This window comes from Scyliorhinus canicula, chromosome 14 (genome assembly GCF_902713615.1).
Source record: "Scyliorhinus canicula chromosome 14, sScyCan1.1, whole genome shotgun sequence".
Lineage (NCBI taxonomy): Eukaryota > Metazoa > Chordata > Chondrichthyes > Carcharhiniformes > Scyliorhinidae > Scyliorhinus > Scyliorhinus canicula.
In genome coordinates, this window is record NC_052159.1 from 94,375,006 (window position 1) to 94,391,548 (window position 16,543).

At 46.6% G+C, this 16,543-nt stretch overlaps 1 protein-coding gene across 4 annotated transcripts in view; it reads left to right on the forward strand.

Annotated features, from left to right (window-relative positions):
- The window catches only part of amotl1 (angiomotin like 1), a 171,406-nt gene that overhangs the window by 143,639 nt on the left and 11,224 nt on the right, over positions 1-16,543 (forward strand). For all 4 annotated transcript variants that reach the window (XM_038818152.1, XM_038818154.1, XM_038818153.1 and 1 more), the window contains 3 exons: positions 3,170-3,315; positions 10,549-10,698; positions 15,365-15,555. In XM_038818152.1, the coding sequence (XP_038674080.1) occupies positions 3,170-3,315; positions 10,549-10,698; positions 15,365-15,555 (487 nt within the window). The remainder of the gene's footprint in view (positions 1-3,169; positions 3,316-10,548; positions 10,699-15,364; positions 15,556-16,543) is intronic.

A 16,543-nucleotide genomic window follows, 5' to 3' on the forward strand; every position in this document is an offset into this window, starting at 1 on the left:
TTTTCTGTTGCCAAAAGTCTGTCTCCCTCTAATATAAACACACAATTCTGGAAATGCTCAGCAGGTCAGGCAGCATCTTTGGAAAGAGAAAGCAGTATAATGTTTTGGTTCAGTGGTCTTTCATCAAAACTGAAAAAAGTTGAGCAAGTACAGAGGCAAGGGAGAATGTTCAATGGGGAGTCGGGGTGGGGAAAGGGTGGTGCACAGTGGGGTGAACAAAAAGAAAAAAGGGGATGTGATTGGGTGGAAGGCAGCAGTGATAAAATGCGAAAATGCATGATAGTGCAACAAGGCAAAGGACAATGGTAATCGGGCAAGTGAAGAAACAGAAGATGCTCCAGAGGAGGTATAAATGTAAATAGTTGAGTCATTATTAATGGCTGATATATGAAAAAATTAAGGCAAGGTTCTGATCTGAAATTGTTATCTCAGTGTTGTATGCAAAAGGCTGTTAGGTGGCTCACTTGAAAGATGAGATCCTGTTCCTTGACCTGATGTTGAGTTTCATTAGAAGACTGTAGGAAGGCAAGGTCAGAGTGGAAATGGGGCAAAGAATTGAAATGATACGACCAGTAGTTCAGTGTCACACTTGCAAAATGAACTGTTAACAAACCTCTCCGCCTCCTACACTGTTACATTGAAGCTCAATGTTAGCTTGAATTGGAATAATGGGGATTGATTGTCCGTCCAAGTCTAAACTTGTTTTTCTGAATGGAGGGCTGTGACTAGTGGTGCTCCACAGCGATCAGTGCTGGGACTGTTGTTGTTTGTAGTATATATAAGTAGTTTAGAGGAAAATGTAACTGGTCTCATTAGTAAGTTTGCCACCGATACAAGGTTGGTGAAATTGCGGATAGCGATGAGGACTGTCAGACAATACAGCAGGATATAGATCGGCTGGAAACTTGGAAGGAGAGATGGCAGATGGAGTTTAATCTGGACAAATGTGAGATAATGCATTTTGGAAGGTCTAATACAGGTGGGAAATCTATAGTAAATGGCAGAACCCTTAAGAGGATGTACAGGTCCACAGGTCACTGAAAGTGGCTTCGCAGGTGGAGAAGGTAGTCAAGGCATAAGCATGCTTGCCTTCGTCGGCCGGGACATTAGTATAAAAATTAGCAAGTCATGCTGCTGCTGTTTGGAACTTTGGGCCACACTTGGAATATAGTGTTCAGTTCTGGTCACCACACTACCAGAAGGATGTGGAGTTTTGGAGAGGGTACAGAGAGGTTTACCAGGATGCTGCCTGGTATGGAGGGCATTAGCGAAGAGGAGAGGTTGGATAAACTTGGTTTGTTCTTACTGGAATGGCGGAGGTTGAGGAGCGGCCTGATAGTCTACAAAATTATGAGGGGCATGGACTAGGTGGATAGTCAGAAGCTTTTTCCCAGGGTGGCAGTGTCAATTATTAGGGAATATAGGTTTAAGGTGCGAGGGGCAAAGTTTAGAGGAGATGTGCAAGGGAAGACTTTTACACAGAGGGTAGTGGGTGCCTGGAACCCGCTGCCAGAGGATAGTGGTACGATAGTGACGTTTAAGGGGCGTTTTGAGAAATACTTGAATAGGATGGGAATAGAGGGATACAGACCCCGGAAGTGTAGAAGTTTTAGGTTAAATGGGCAGCATGGTTGGTGCAGGCTTGGAGGGCCGAAGGGCCTGTTCCTGTATTGTAGTTTTCTTCATTAAAGCAAATTACTGCGGATGCTGGAATCTGAAACAAAAGAGAAAATGCTGGAAAATCTCAGCAGGTCTGGCAGTATCTGTTGGGAGAGAAAGAGCTAACGTTTCGAGTCCAATGACTCTTTGTCAAAGCGTTTTCTTTGTTCATCACAACGCAAGCCCATTTCAGAAAAATGAGTGCTAGCTTTATGGGGTGGGATTCTCCCAAATCCCCGCGATGACCCGACGGCGGCGTAAAAAACGATGCGAACCACTCCGGCGTCGGCTGACCGCAAGTTGCAGAATCCTCCACACTTCCGGGGGTTAGGCCGGCACCGGAGGGGTTGGCGCCACACCAACCGGCGCCGAAGGGCTGGTGCGAGTTAGCGCATGCACAGAACCACCGGCGTGGTTCCGTGCATGCGCAGATCGGCCGGCATGTTCAAGCGCATGCGCAGGGGGGGTGGCTTCTCTGCGCCAGCCATGGCGGAGCCCAACAAGGGCCGGCACGGAAGGAAGGAGTGCCCCCATGGCACAGGCCCGCCCACAGATCGGTGGGCCCCGATCGTGGGCCAGGCCACCGTGGGAGCCCCTGCGCGGGGCCGGATCCCCCTGCGCCCACCCCGAGGACCGCACCAGCCAGCCTACCAGCCAGGTCCTGTCGTGTGGGACCATGTCCAATCCACGCCGGCGGGACTGGCCAGAAACCAACGTCCGCTCGGCCCATTGGGGCCCAGAGAATTGCCGTTGGGGGGGGGGGGGGAGCTGCCAACGGCGTGATGTCCGCCCCCGCCCGAAAACCAGCGCTGGAGAATACGGCAGCCGGCGCCGGAGGGGCGGGATTCACGCCCCCCCTCCCCCCCCCCCCCCCCAGCGGATTCTCGGATTCTCGGACCCGGCGGGAGGCGTCAGAGAATCCCGCCCATGATATTTTAATACCTAGTCTCATAAAAGGTTTCCTCATAATTAGAATAATGAACAAAGTAGGTGTTGAAGTGATGTCCAAAATGCATCCATTATATAATTTTACACTTATCAGTTTTGTTTTCCTGCCTTATACCAAATCCTATTCCATATCTGTAAACGACGGAATGACTTTTTCCTCATCAGTGGAAATTGCGACCATTATGTAGAAATCCCACAGAGACCAATTATTCAGCTTTCATCGATCCAAGAATTACTTTTGTAGACCTAACGCATTTGCTATAAATTCTCTCAATTTTGACAGTTTGTATCAACTTTTTCCTATTTTCCTAGTCAGTAGCTGAATTCTACAAAAAAAAATTGTGGTTAAAGAAAGTCTTCACCCCTTTAGTTCTGAAAGGCTGGCCATTGATATTTCCTCCGTAATGTGCTATACCAGCCAAGATTTACAAATGAGAAGAAAAATGTCAGGTAACTTAAACTCTGCTTTAGGTTTTCTTCCTGCCCAAGGCTATCTGGCTTGGTCCCAGCTGACAGGAAAACTACCACATAGAGCTAACCTTGTTCTCCATCTTTCATTCAGACAAAGAGCACTTGAAGGAAGAGGAAAAGCTGGAAATGGAACTGGCCACGATGCGTTCAGCCAACGAGGACCAGCGGAGGCACATTGAAATCTTGGATCAGGCACTGAGCAACACCCAGGCCAAAGTGGTTAGGTTGGAGGATGAGGTGGGCTGATAACCAAAAAGTCTGAAGAATGTTTAATTTGATTTAATTGAGATCATTGGTGATATTATTATAGAAACATAGAAAATAGGAGTAGACTATCCGACCCCTAGAGCTTGTTCCGACATTCAGTATGATCATGGCTGATCCTCTAACACCATACTCCTGTGCTCCCCCATACCCCTCAACAACTTTAGAATCTAGAAATATATCTATTTCCTTTTTTAAAAAAATATTTTTTATTCTCCTTTTTCACATTTTCTCCCAAATTTACACCCACCAACAATAAACAATAATCAGTAACAAATATGTCAATCCCCATATCAATAACAACAATCCCATCCTCCCACCAAACCCCAAACATTAGCCCACACGTTCATATAAACAAATGACAAAAAGGAATCCGGAATCACCCATAGACGCCATTAACACACACCGCCCCCCTCCCCCCAACCCTCCCATCCAACTAATGTTCGATGTTATCCAGTTCTTGAAAGTGCATGATGAATAATGCTAATGTATTGTAGAACCCCTTCTATCGTTCCCCTCAGTTCAAACTTAACCTTCTCAAGGGTCAAGTATTCCAACAGGTCCCCCCGCCACGCCAGGGCACAGGGTGGAGAGGCTGCTCTCCATCCCAACAGGATCCGCCTTCGGGCGATCAACGAGGTGAAGGCTACGATATCTGCCTCTGCCCCCGTTTCCAATCCTGGTGGGTCTGATACCCCGAATATGTCCTCCCGGGGACCCGAGTCCAGTTTCACGTGCACCACTATAGAAATTACCCTAAAAACCTCCTTCCAGTAATCCTGTAGCTTTGGACAGGACCAAAACATATGAACCTGATTAGGCCCCCCCCCCCCCCCCCCAAACACAACGTTCACACATCTTCTATGCCTTCAAAGAATCGGCTAATCCTCGCCCTCGTGAAGTGTGCTCTGTATACCACCTTCAGCTGTATCAGCCCCAACCTCGCTCATGAGGTGGACACATTTACTCTCCGGAGCACCTCACACCAGACCCCCGCCTCCATATCCTCTCCAAAACTCTTCCCCCCACTTTGCTTTGATCCCTTCCAGTGGTGTGTTCTCCTCTTCCAAAATAGCTCCGTAAACCGCCAACACTACCCCCCTCTCCAGTCCCCCTGTCGTCAGCACCTCCTCCAGCAATGTGGAGGCGACTCCACCGGAAAGCTCTGTATCTCCTTTCTGTCGAAATCTCGGAGCTGCATGCATCTAAACATTTCCCCCTGCTCCAGCCCATACTTCGCTTCCAGCTCCTTCAATCCTGCAAACCGACCCCTAAGAAACAAATCTTTCAGTGTCTTAATCCCTTTCTCCTCCCATTTCCGAAAATTTCCATCCCACTTTCCTGGCTCAAATCTGTGGTTCCCCCGAATCGGCATTTCCCTTGACCCTGCCCCCAAACCGAAGTGTTGGCGAAACTGCCTCCAAATTTTCAATGAAGCTATCATCATCTATTTCCTTCTTGACTATATTCAGTGACTTGTCTCCACAGCTTTCTGTGTTAGAGAATTCCACAGGTTTTCCACCCTCTAAGTAAAGAGGTTTCTCCTCCTCTCAATCATGAATGGCCTACACCGTATCCTGATACCGTGACCCCTTGTCCTAGACTCCCAGCCAAGGGAACAACATCCAGTTATAGAGGAATAAATTTGCAAGGAGATTATAGAGAGGCACAAAACTATTAAGTATTTAAAAAAGGGATTTTACACTGTTAATATCACAGTGTATATTCGAATATACAGCATGGTAGCATGGTGGTTAGCATAAATGCTTCACAGCTCCAGGGTCCCAGGTTCGATTCCCGGCTGGGTCACTGTCTGTGCGGAGTCTGCACGTCCTCCCCGTGTATGCGTGGGTTTCCTCCGGGTGCTCCGGTTTCCTCCCACAGTCCAAAGATGTGCGGGTTAGGTGGATTGGCTATGTTAAATTGCCCATAGTGTCCTAAAAAGTAAGGTTAAGGGGGTGGTTGTTGGGTTACGGGTGTAGGGTGGATTCGTGGGTTTGAGTAGGGTGATCATGGCTCGGCACAACATCGAGGGCCGAAGGGCCTGTTCTGTGCTGTACTGTTCTATGTTCTATGTTCTATGAATAATTCAAGAGCAGAGAGGAGGAACAGTTCTGAATTGTGTTCAGAAGAATTTTCAAAACGGTCAAAACGTTGCCAGCCTAATGAGATAGGAAGTATTTCTGGATCTGGTTCTGAGGAAAGAGGTGAGTCAAGTGGATCAAGTATCAATAGGGGAACATAGCAAGGTTTAGGATAGCTATGGAAAACAACAAGAAGCAATCCAGAGAAAATACAGTTAACTGGTGGAGGGCAGATTTCAATCAGGTTATAACCCAGGTAAATTGGAATTGAAGATTGTCAGGCAAAGCTAGAAAGAAACAATGGGCTTCCTTTAAAGAGGTAATGGTTCAGGTACAGGTACATTACAACAAAGGGAAAGGATAGGACAACCGAAGCCAAATTACCCAGGATGCTGAAAGAGATCGAGAGTAAGACAAAGCAGAAAAGGATGCACATGACAGATGTCAGGCGGATAATACAATCGAGAATCAGACTGAATATATAAAGCACAGAAGAGAAAAGAAAAAGAAATACGTGAAACAAAGAAAGTATGAGAAAAGACTGCAAGCTAACATAAAAGGGAATCGGAATATCTTCTATAGGAGCATGTATGGTTACATGAGGAGTGGGTCAAACAGGGACCAAAAAGAGGATTGTCTGGAGGCAGAAATACTAAATGAATACTTAGCATCTGTCTTTACCAAGGAAGAAAATGTTGCCCAAATCATTGTGAAAGCGGGAATAGTGGAACTACTGGATGGGCTAAAATTCATTTAAAGAGCAGATGTTTAGGAAGGCAGGTTGCACGAAAAGGCGATGTACCACCAGAACCAGATGAGGTGCTTCTAAGGATACTGCGGGAATAAGGGTGGAAATTGTAGAGACACTAGCTGAAATCTTCCAATCCTTTTTAGACATGTCGATAGTGCCAAGGCATTGCAGAATTGCAAATCTTCCACCTTTTTTCAAGAAAGGGTATAAAGACGAGCCCAGCAACTACAGAATTTAACCTCTGTAATGGAAAAGATTTTGGAAAGGTTAATCTCGTTCTAAGTTAGGAGTCCTGATCATCAGCAAATTGATGGAAGGGGTCATCAACAGAGCTATCGAGTGGCACTTACTCAACAATAGCCTGCTCGGTCTTGGCTCACCAGTACTATTCAGCTACTGACCTAATTTCAGCCTTGTCCAAACATGGATAAAAGAGCTGAATGCCAGAGGTGAGGTGAGAGTGACTGCACTTGACATCAAGGCAACATTTGACTGAACGTGACATCAAGGAGCCCGTGCCCGAGTTATACCTGACACAAAGGAAGATGGTTTTGATTGTTGGAGGTCAATCATCTCAGTTCCAGGACATTGCTGTAGGAGTTCATCAGGTAGTGCCCTAGGTCCAACCATCTCCAGCTACTTCATCAATGACCTTCCCTCCATCGTAAAGTCAAAGTGGCGGTTGTTGCTGATGATCGCACAATACTCAGCACCATTCGCAACTCCTTAGATACTGAAGACGTCCATGTCCAAATGCAGCAAGACCTGGATAACACTCAGACCACACAAGTGCCAGTCAATGACCACGTCCAACAAATTAAAGTCTTACCATCTTTTCCGACATTCCTTGACATTACCATCACTGAATCTCCCAAGAACAACATCCTGGGGGGCTACCATTGATCAGAAACTGAACTGGACTGGCTATATCGAGACTGTAGCTGCAGGAACTGTCAGAGGCTGGAAGTAACTCCCCTTTTGACTCCCCCAAAACTGGTCCGCCGTTTACAAGGCACAAGTCAGCAGTGTGATGGAATACTCTGCACTTGTCTGGATGGGTGCAGGTCCAACAACACTCGAGAAGCTCGACACCACCCAGGACAAAGCAGCCTGCTTGATTAGGATCCTATCTATCACTTAAACATTCATTCCCTTTTATCACTGATGCACGGTGGCTGCAGTGTGTACATTCTATAAGATGCACTGCAGAAACTGCTGATTCGATGAGCTAAATGGCCTCCTTCTACACTGTAGGGATTCTATGAAAATTCACCAAGGCTCCTTTGACAATCTTCAAAACCTGTGACCTCCACAACCTAGAAACACAAGGACAGCAGATGCATGGGAACACCACCACCTGCAAATTCCTTCCCAGCCTCAGACCATGCTGACTTGGAACTATATCACCGTCCCTTCAATGTTGCTGGGTCAGAAACCTGGAACACCTTTCCAAGCAGCACTGTGGGTGTACCTACCAATATGGATTGCAGTGGTTCGAGAAGGCAGTTCACCACCACCTTCTTGAGGGCAAGTGGGGATGAGCAATAACTTCTGGTCGAGCCAACAACACAACCATCCCGCGAAAGCATAAGTTTAAAAAAAGTCACGAGGGCAAACCTGGATAAATGAATGAAAGCCAGCGCGGATTTATTAAATCCCCTGTTTGTGGGGACCAGCGCTGAACGGTGCTCACCCAAGGCCTCTGAGGCCAAGGGGTTGAATCCCAAAGCCTCAGGTACATTGGGAATCTGCACATTAGAGTGAAGCTTACTGCCTCACTCTAATATACAAATTTGTCAATATGTGATTCTGCTTGTTCAATCTTGCGAGTCGTGGCGAGCTGGGTAGATCCTGGAGGGGGGGGTGTCTCCTGGCTTTCAACAGCCACGCTGCGCAGCGGCGAGCTGATTTTCAGATTCAGCATGGCCAAAAAGTGCCTGGAAATCACTTTGTCAGAAACATTAAAGCCCATGGAATAGCACAGATAGTGGCAACATGGATATGAAATGGCTGAGTGACAGGAAACAGTGGTGAATAGTAGTGGTGGATGATTGTATTTTGGACTGGACAAAGTGCACTGTGGGATTCCATGGGGGTCAATACCAGGACCACTGCTGTTGTTGGTATGTAGAAATGACCTAGTGTGGACACTTGTGTATGTACTCCTCCCCATCTCCCTGCTCCTGTGGCAGCACATCCCCTGATCCCCACAGTCTCACTAGCATCAAGGCGAGTGTCCTTTTTTATTCTGGAGCCGATTACCCTGTGGGTAGAGGAGTGGCTTGCTGACTTACCCTTGCAGAGAACTGGCCTCCATCTGCACTGTATCCAGTCGGACTCTTGTGATGAGAAAAAACGTTCAACAGGAAGTCTTGTACATAATACAAATGCTTGGACAGTTTTTTTTTCTCAAGTGCAGTCTGTAAAATTCAATTTCAGAGAACTGGGCTGAAACAGGCATGAGGCCCCTGATTTAGATATATAAGGAGCCTAATCACTGTTGTAGCCATCGATCAAGGATTCCCATAAAACTGCCTGACCTAGTAACTGCGCCCTGAATTCACGCAGGTGTTTGTCCAATTCTAACGTGAACTCAGTGGAACTCATGGATAAATTACTTGAATAGTTGAAAATGGAAATTTCTGCCATTTCAACATGCTTTACCCACCTAGTCCATTAATGAAGTTTCAGCAGGAATTGAGGACGATCCCCTCAGAAATTCGAGGCTTGAAATTTGTGTTCGTTCGTGAACACTTGCATGGGGTGAGGAGTTGAAGTGTTATATTAAATGAAAACCACATTTATAAACAAGTTCATAAAATCATAGTGGCGAAACTGAACTTGCCATGTAATGTCTGGTGAGGTTTGTTCCTCGTCATTACCACAGTATTATTCCACAAGTGTTTGTTTTAACCTTTCTCCCGACAGAAAATTAAAACCGTATTGTACACTGCGAGCTATGTCTTGAAACAACCATAAATCCTGGACCAGGAAAGCACATAGAATAAATGGACCGCTGCGCTCTGCAAAACACTTTTGTACAGTATCTGTTGTGGTTTCTTCAACTCCAGCATCTGCCAGAGGTTGTTTTGTGCTGAGCTAGCTGCTTCAGTCATTCCTTTGGTTGATGTACTGGTATTGTGAAGTACAAATTAACAAATCTGTTCTCTCATTAAGCAATACTAAATTGAGAATGACCTGGTTTGTCAACTAACTGAAGTATTTAGTGAACAATGCCTCAAGATGTTGCAGCAAAGATTGACAACGCGTCCAAATTGTTAACATTTGCTTTTTGCAGATCGATGGAGGGAATTTGTACTGAGCTCTTTGGGAGTCTGGCCTTATCCTTCACGATTATCTCCTCAAGATAATTATGAAGTCAGTTCCAGAAGCTCTCTCACTAATGCATTAATTAATGGGGTGGGGTTCTCCCAGCCCTGGGCCGGGCCGGAGAATCCCTGTGAATGGGCCACGCCGCCCCGACGCCGGCACACAACTCTCGGCAGAGCAGAGAATCGGGGCCGGCGTGGTTGGCGCAGCGCCAGTCGCGCGCTGCTCTACGCGGCCGGCCCACCGATTCTCCGGCCCGAATGGGCCGAGCGGCTGTAAAAAAAGAACTGAGTCCCACCGGCGGCGTTGTAACCTGTTCTGGGCCGGCGGGACCTCGGCATTGAAGGGTTGGGTGGTGGCCTGTGAGAGGGAGGGGGTGTCTGACCCCGGGGGGGGGGGGGGGGGGGGGGCATCTGATGTGGCCTGGCCCGCGATCGGGGCCCACCGATTGGCGGGCCGGCCTCTGTGGCTGGGGGCCTCCTTGCCTATGCGGCATCCCCTGTAGCCCTGCGCCATGTTGCATCGGGGCCAGCGCGTTGAAAGAGGCCGCTGCGCATGCGCGCGTTGCCGCCGGCGCAACTGCACTTGCGCGGATCCCGCGGCGCACAGTTCGCGCCGGGTTCGGCAGCTGGAGCGGCGTGACCTGCGCCTCTGGGGTCTAGGACATTGGGAGAAGGCTCACCACTGGCCTTTTCACTGCTTGAGTGGCACAAGATGTGGTGGGCCTTCCCTAAAAGAGACGACACAGGTGTCTTACTGGTTCTCCAGACAGCGGCCGAGACCCCCATCACCTCCAGATGATCCTGTCCCTAGTTTTCAACATTTGTTCTCTTGGTTTGCTGTCAGAACACCCAGACATCAGGCGTTGGTGCTTGGATATGCGGGAAGGAAAACTAGACTGCCTGTTGTATGAGGTGTTCCTTACTGCTCAGATTGCCCAATATGGGTTGTTCTGTGACTGAGGTTGAATTTGTGAGATGAAAGACGAGTTATTTTCTAGCTCGGTTAATCCATTGGGCTGATGTTTATTTCTGTTGACAGTTGAGGAAGAAACAAGTATACGTGGAGAGGGTAGAGAAGCTGCAGCAGGCCTTGACACAGCTGCAAGCAGCTTGTGAAAAACGAGAGCAGATGGAACGGAGGCTGCGCACTTGGCTGGAGCGAGAGCTGGAATCTCTTCGAGTGCAACAGGTACCTGCTGCATTCGGGCATCATTTTGTATCAAGAAAAGGTTCTGTGCACCATCACATACAACTGCAAAGTGTACAGTTTTAAAAGGCAATTTTAATTGCACAAGATGCAGGGATTGCAAGGATTAGGAAATCTTTAAATTGTTGCCTTTTTTCTATTTAGTCACCTCTGTCAGTTTGTGAGGATTTTCTGCTCAGCACCAGTGGTGAATATATAAGCGTTCTAGCCTGGTTAGATCACATGAAACCATTGCAATCATATTACAGACAACAAAAGTTTGTATTTATTAAGTGCATTTAACACCGCATAATGTCCCTGGGTGCTTCAGAAGGAATTTGTCAAGCAGAATTTTGGCACTGAGCCACAGAGGAATTATGAGGACAGATGACCAAAAGCTTGATCAAAGTAGTAGGTTTAAAGGAGCATCTTACAGAAGAAGAGAGGCAAAGAGGCAGAGGGGTTTAGGGAGGAAATCCCGTGGCTTCGGACCAAAGCATCTGTGAGCAAGGCCAGCAATGGTGGGATGATTATAATTAGGGATGTACAAGATGCCAGAATTATAGGAGACTCTGGTTCTCTATAAAGGAGCTTTGCACTACAGTTTTTGGATTTATTTTGAAAGAAAAAAAATTGTTGGCTGTAATATTCTGTATAAATATTACTGGTCTATACACTGTGCAATTGAACAAAGTTGTGCTCCTGCCGCAGAACGTCACTTGATGGGTGCACACGTCGGAAATGGCAGGTCTGCCCTGCAAGATTTTCTGTCCAGTTTTGGGCTGGCTACAGGAAGGGTGTTAACGCATGTGGAGAGGGTACAAAAGATATTCATAAAAGTGATAGCAGGCTAGGATCAAAACCTTTAGTTGTGTGGACAGACTAAAGAAACTGGAACTCTTTTCATCCCAGCAGAGAACATTAAGAGGAAACTTAAGGCTTTCGAAATGCTGGAGTATTTTGGGGAGTTGGAAATTGGGGAGAAACTATTTTCAATACTCGATTAGTTGCTTATTAGAGGATGTAAGTTCAAGATTGCACTATAAGAAACAGGAAAGGTTAAGAGAATTATTCATGCAGAGGGTTGTTAGGATATAGGATACCCTACCAGAGTAATGAGAAAGCAAAATTAAAAGCATGGTGGGTGAAGGTTTGAAAGAGAAAAGAATTGTGCGGAAAGGGCAAGGGAGTTGAATAAAATGGAATACACAGCACAGGCATATGAGTTGAAAGACCTGGGCCGGGATTTTCCCCTACCCGGCGGGGCGGGAGGTCCCAGCGGGATAGAGTGGCGTGAACCACTCCGGCGTCGGGCCGCCCCAAAGGTGCGGAAGTCTCCGCACCTTTAGGGGCCAAGCCCTAACATTGAGGGGCTAGGCCCGCGCCGGAGTGGTTGGCGCTCCGCCGGCTGGCGTGGAAGGCCTTTGGCGCAACGCCAGCCTGGGCCGAAGGGGCTTCGCCGGCCGACGGAAGTCCGCGCATGCGCCGGAGCGTCAGCAGCGGCTGACGTCATCCCCACGCATGCGCAGGGGAGGGGGGTCTCTTCCGCCTCTGCCATGGTGAAGATTATGGCGAAGGCGGAAGGAAAAGAGTGCCCCCACGGCACAGGCCCGCCTGCTGATCGGTGGGCCCCGATCGTGGGCCAGGCCACCGTGGGGGCACCCCCCGGGGCCAGATTGCCCCACGCCCCCCCCAGGACCCCGGTGACCGACCGCACCGCCTGCTCCCGCCGGTAAGGTAAGTGGTTTAATCCACGCCGGCGAGAGAAACATGACAGCGGCGGGACTTCAGCCCATCGCGGGCCTGAAAATCACTGTGGGGGGCCCGCCGACAGGTGTGGAGCGATTCCCGCCCCCGCCGAATCTCTGGTGCTGGAGAATTCGGGACACGGCGGGGGCAGGATTGACGCCGGCTCCCGGCAATTCTCCGACCCGACGTGGGGTCGGAGAATCCCGCCCCTGCTTCTGTACTGTGAAACTGTGTGCAGTGCAGATCACTGTATAGCAATCAACAAACAGCAACCCTGGATGGTTTTTCTGTTTCCTGTCTCAAAAACCCAGCAATCATTCAGTGTCATAACTGCGGCCTTTTGAAATTGGGAACAGAAGTAGACTTGACATTAAACCAGGCATTATACCATGGACCTATCTGCTCTGTAGTATTCAGCACCATACAACATTATGCATTTATTCACACAGCCATGAAAGGTTAACTGATAGATCCCATTGGCTGAAATCACCTAGTTCACTGCCTGGCTTCAAACTATGCAGGGTTCAATTGAACAATTCTCACATTAAATTTGGAAAACTAGTTCAAATTTTTATTAAAAGATACTGGGACGACTTACACTGGAACAAGCTGAGATGAAGCTCAAAATAAGTTTATTTTTTTCATTATGAAAGATTTTAATAGGATCAGTGGGAAAAAGACTAGTTCCTCTGGTTGGGGAGTCAGCAAGAAGGTGAGTCATCAATTAAAAAATGGTGATTTACCAGAGGAGAGAAGTTAGAAGAAATGTTTTTACACAGAAGGGTTACTGCAGCAGGGTCATTTCATTACAGCATGTAAATTGAGTTATTGACTAGTGCATCATTTAAGAAAAAAGAGGTTTTTATTTAAAGCAGAGCAAAATAGAGACCTCTAGGTAGAGATAAGGTCAGAGCTCTTACACTTCAATTGTTGTGGCAAAGAACCAAGAAACCAAATAGCCTTCTGTGCTGTAAACCGCTATGATTTCTTATGCACTATTATTTATATTATGAGAGCTTGAATATTGAGTTATGGTGAGACAGCAAGTTGTATACTGATTAAACAATTAGCAGCATAATGATTCAGATCCTTAGCAATATTTGTGGCCCAGATGATTATTTTCATAGTGAATCATCAAATATATAATAATTAGGTTTGAATATGTGTTCACTGTCACTTCTCAGGTGTTGATTGCTACTGAAGAACATCACAACTCATTAAGACTGATGAAAGTTCCACAAATCAGAATTACAGGCTATATTTTAAAATTTGCTATCTCCATATAATGTTTTTTCCACATGGCAATCAGCAGAATTAGATTTTCCATCATGCAAACAACATTCTGTATTAGAAGCAAAAATTTGTACAGTACTAATATTTGAGGACAGATAAAAAGAATATTTAAGAGGCTGCAGCACTGTTGTGGAACCTCACTGGACACTAATTTGGTCAGAGGTACATCTCTAACCTTTAGTTGTGCGGAGAGTCTAAAGAGACTAGGACTCTTTTCATCCCAGCAGAGAACATTAAGAGGAAACTGATTAAGGCTCTAACGCTCTAACCATGATTCCAAGTCTTAAACTCTATTGAGGCTCTACCTAGGCAGTCAAGCCTGTTAGCACTGTAAGCGAATAGGGCAGATACTGTGTGCATTCTTCTATGTAACTGGACTGATAGTTTTATTAAACTGTTCAACTTTACAGCATGCTCATTAATAGCTGGCTCGGCAACAGGTCTGTACCTTTTTTTTATACTTCTGGTCCAGTTGAACTTCCATTCAACCTAAACCTCAGTCTAAACCTGAACCTTAACTGGCCTCAATGTGTGGAATTCCATTTTGAACAAAAACAGAAGTAGGCCAGTTTTTTATAATTAAAGTAAGAATGTCACCCCCTGTGAACTGTGGAGTTAATTACCAAGGTCGTGGCTTGAGACAGTTCACACCTCTTTAACCTGTGATTATCCCTCTCTCCAGTTGCTCCGTCTGGATAAGTAGACTTAATTACCTGCAAAGACTTACATTCAAAGTATTGTATTGCATCTTTGACTTTGTCTATATATATGTTTCTGGAATCCATTTCTTCATTCACCTGAGGAAGGAGCACTAGCTCCGAAAGCTAGTGATTCGAAACAAACCTGTTGGACTTTAACCTGGTGCTGTAAGACTTCTTACTGTGCCCACCCCAGTCCAACACCGGCATCTCCACATCATGTGGAGTTAATGGCAGAGAGCAGGTCTCCAGCTAACTGCTCCTCGTCTCAGGAGACCTTAGAGTCACACCTCCATCTGCTCAAGTATACTCTGGCCCTATCTTATTTCCAGGTTTCATTGGAACTTGGGAACATGATACAAATAGTTTATCTCAACATAACTGGGCAAAAGAAAACAATTTAAATGAACAGCTAGAAACAGACAACTATTGAGCTCCATTCCAGTAGTTTTTTCAGCTACCATAATCAACTAAGTTCTGCAGTTCTTGCTCAGTAGCCTCTTTGTACCCGGCAATATATTGCTTACACAGGATTATATGTGCTATTGATGTATTACCTGTACAGCCAGAGAAACAGAGGGAAACTGTTCTGGATCTGAACAAACAAGAGGTGACAAATTGTTGGTGGTCAGTTTGCAGTAGTCGGCTGGACAGTGGCTGACTTTAACATTTTTCTAGGTGAGGGAAGATGTATGAACATTGGAGCCATTATTGGAATGGAAATATCTTGCAATTTGCATGAATTAGAATTAATTGGCACAACTTACTTCATTGCTTCCTTAGTTAACCCAGTCACTCATGTGAGTATGACACTGATTGTAGGTTATCTTGTACCAATTCTGTGAGAAAAACCTATGGAACCTTGAATTGATTAAACGGATTTTCTTTTACTTTTGTTGATCTACTCCAATTCATTTCTTTTTTCACAGCGGCATGGTGGTCCTCTAATGGCCAACGTTCCCGAGTACAATGCACCAGCACTGATGGAGATATTACGGGAAAAGGAAGAACGAATTCTGGCCCTGGAGGCTGACATGACAAAGTGGGAACAGAAGTATTTGGAAGAAAGGGCGATGCGTCATTTTGCCATGGATGCTGCTGCTACAGCTGCTGCTCAGAGGTAATGATCAAGCAGTATGAAGGAGCATGTGCAGTGGTTCTTGAAGCAGGATAATCTTTTTTTATTTATTCATTCATAGGATGTGGGCGTCACTGGCTAGGCCAGTATTTAGTGTGCATTAAGTGGTAGAGGCTGCAGGTTTGGAAGATGTCAAAGGAGCATTGGTGAGCGGCTGCATTGCATCTTGCACACACCCTGCCACTGTACGTCAATGGTGGAGGGAGTGAATGTTTATGGGTGGGATGTCAATCAAGCCACTGCTGTGCCCTGTGGCGTATTGTTGGAGCTGCACTCATCCAGGCAAGTGGAGAATATTCCATCACACTTCTAACTTGTGCCTTGTAGATAGAGGACAGGCTTTTGGAAGTCAGGAGCCGAGCTACTTGCCACAGGATTCCTAGCCTCTAACTGTTGTTGTAGCCACTTTGGCTACAACTACAGGTTAGAGGCTAGGAATCCTGTGGTTAATCCAGTTCTGTTTCTGGTCAATGGTAACCCCTCAGGATGTTGATAGTGGAGAATTCCGCATTGGTAATGCCTTTCAATATTATGAGGAAATGGTTAGATTCTCTCTTGTCATTGCCTGGTACTTGTGTGACATGACCTTTACATGCCACTTATCAACCTAAACTTGAATGTTGTCCACGTCAAGTTCAACTCACAAACTGGACAGCCAATTAGGAAAATGCAAGCTAATGATTTAGTTTTAATAATCAATATTATTGGCCAATTGTGGTGCTTCTGGATACCATGGGCTCAATTCTCTGCCGGCAGGATTCTCCATTTTGCCGGCGCCCGGGGGTTTCCCGATGGCGTGGGGCTGCCATACAATGGGAAACCCCATTGACCAGCCGGCGTAATGGAGAATCCCACCGGCGGGTCGGGGCAGAAATGTGGGGAGGAGCAGCCCCATAGAGCTGGGGCGGAATTCTCCGACCCCCTGCCGAGTCGGAGAATCGGCGTGGCACCGCGTGAATTACGACACACC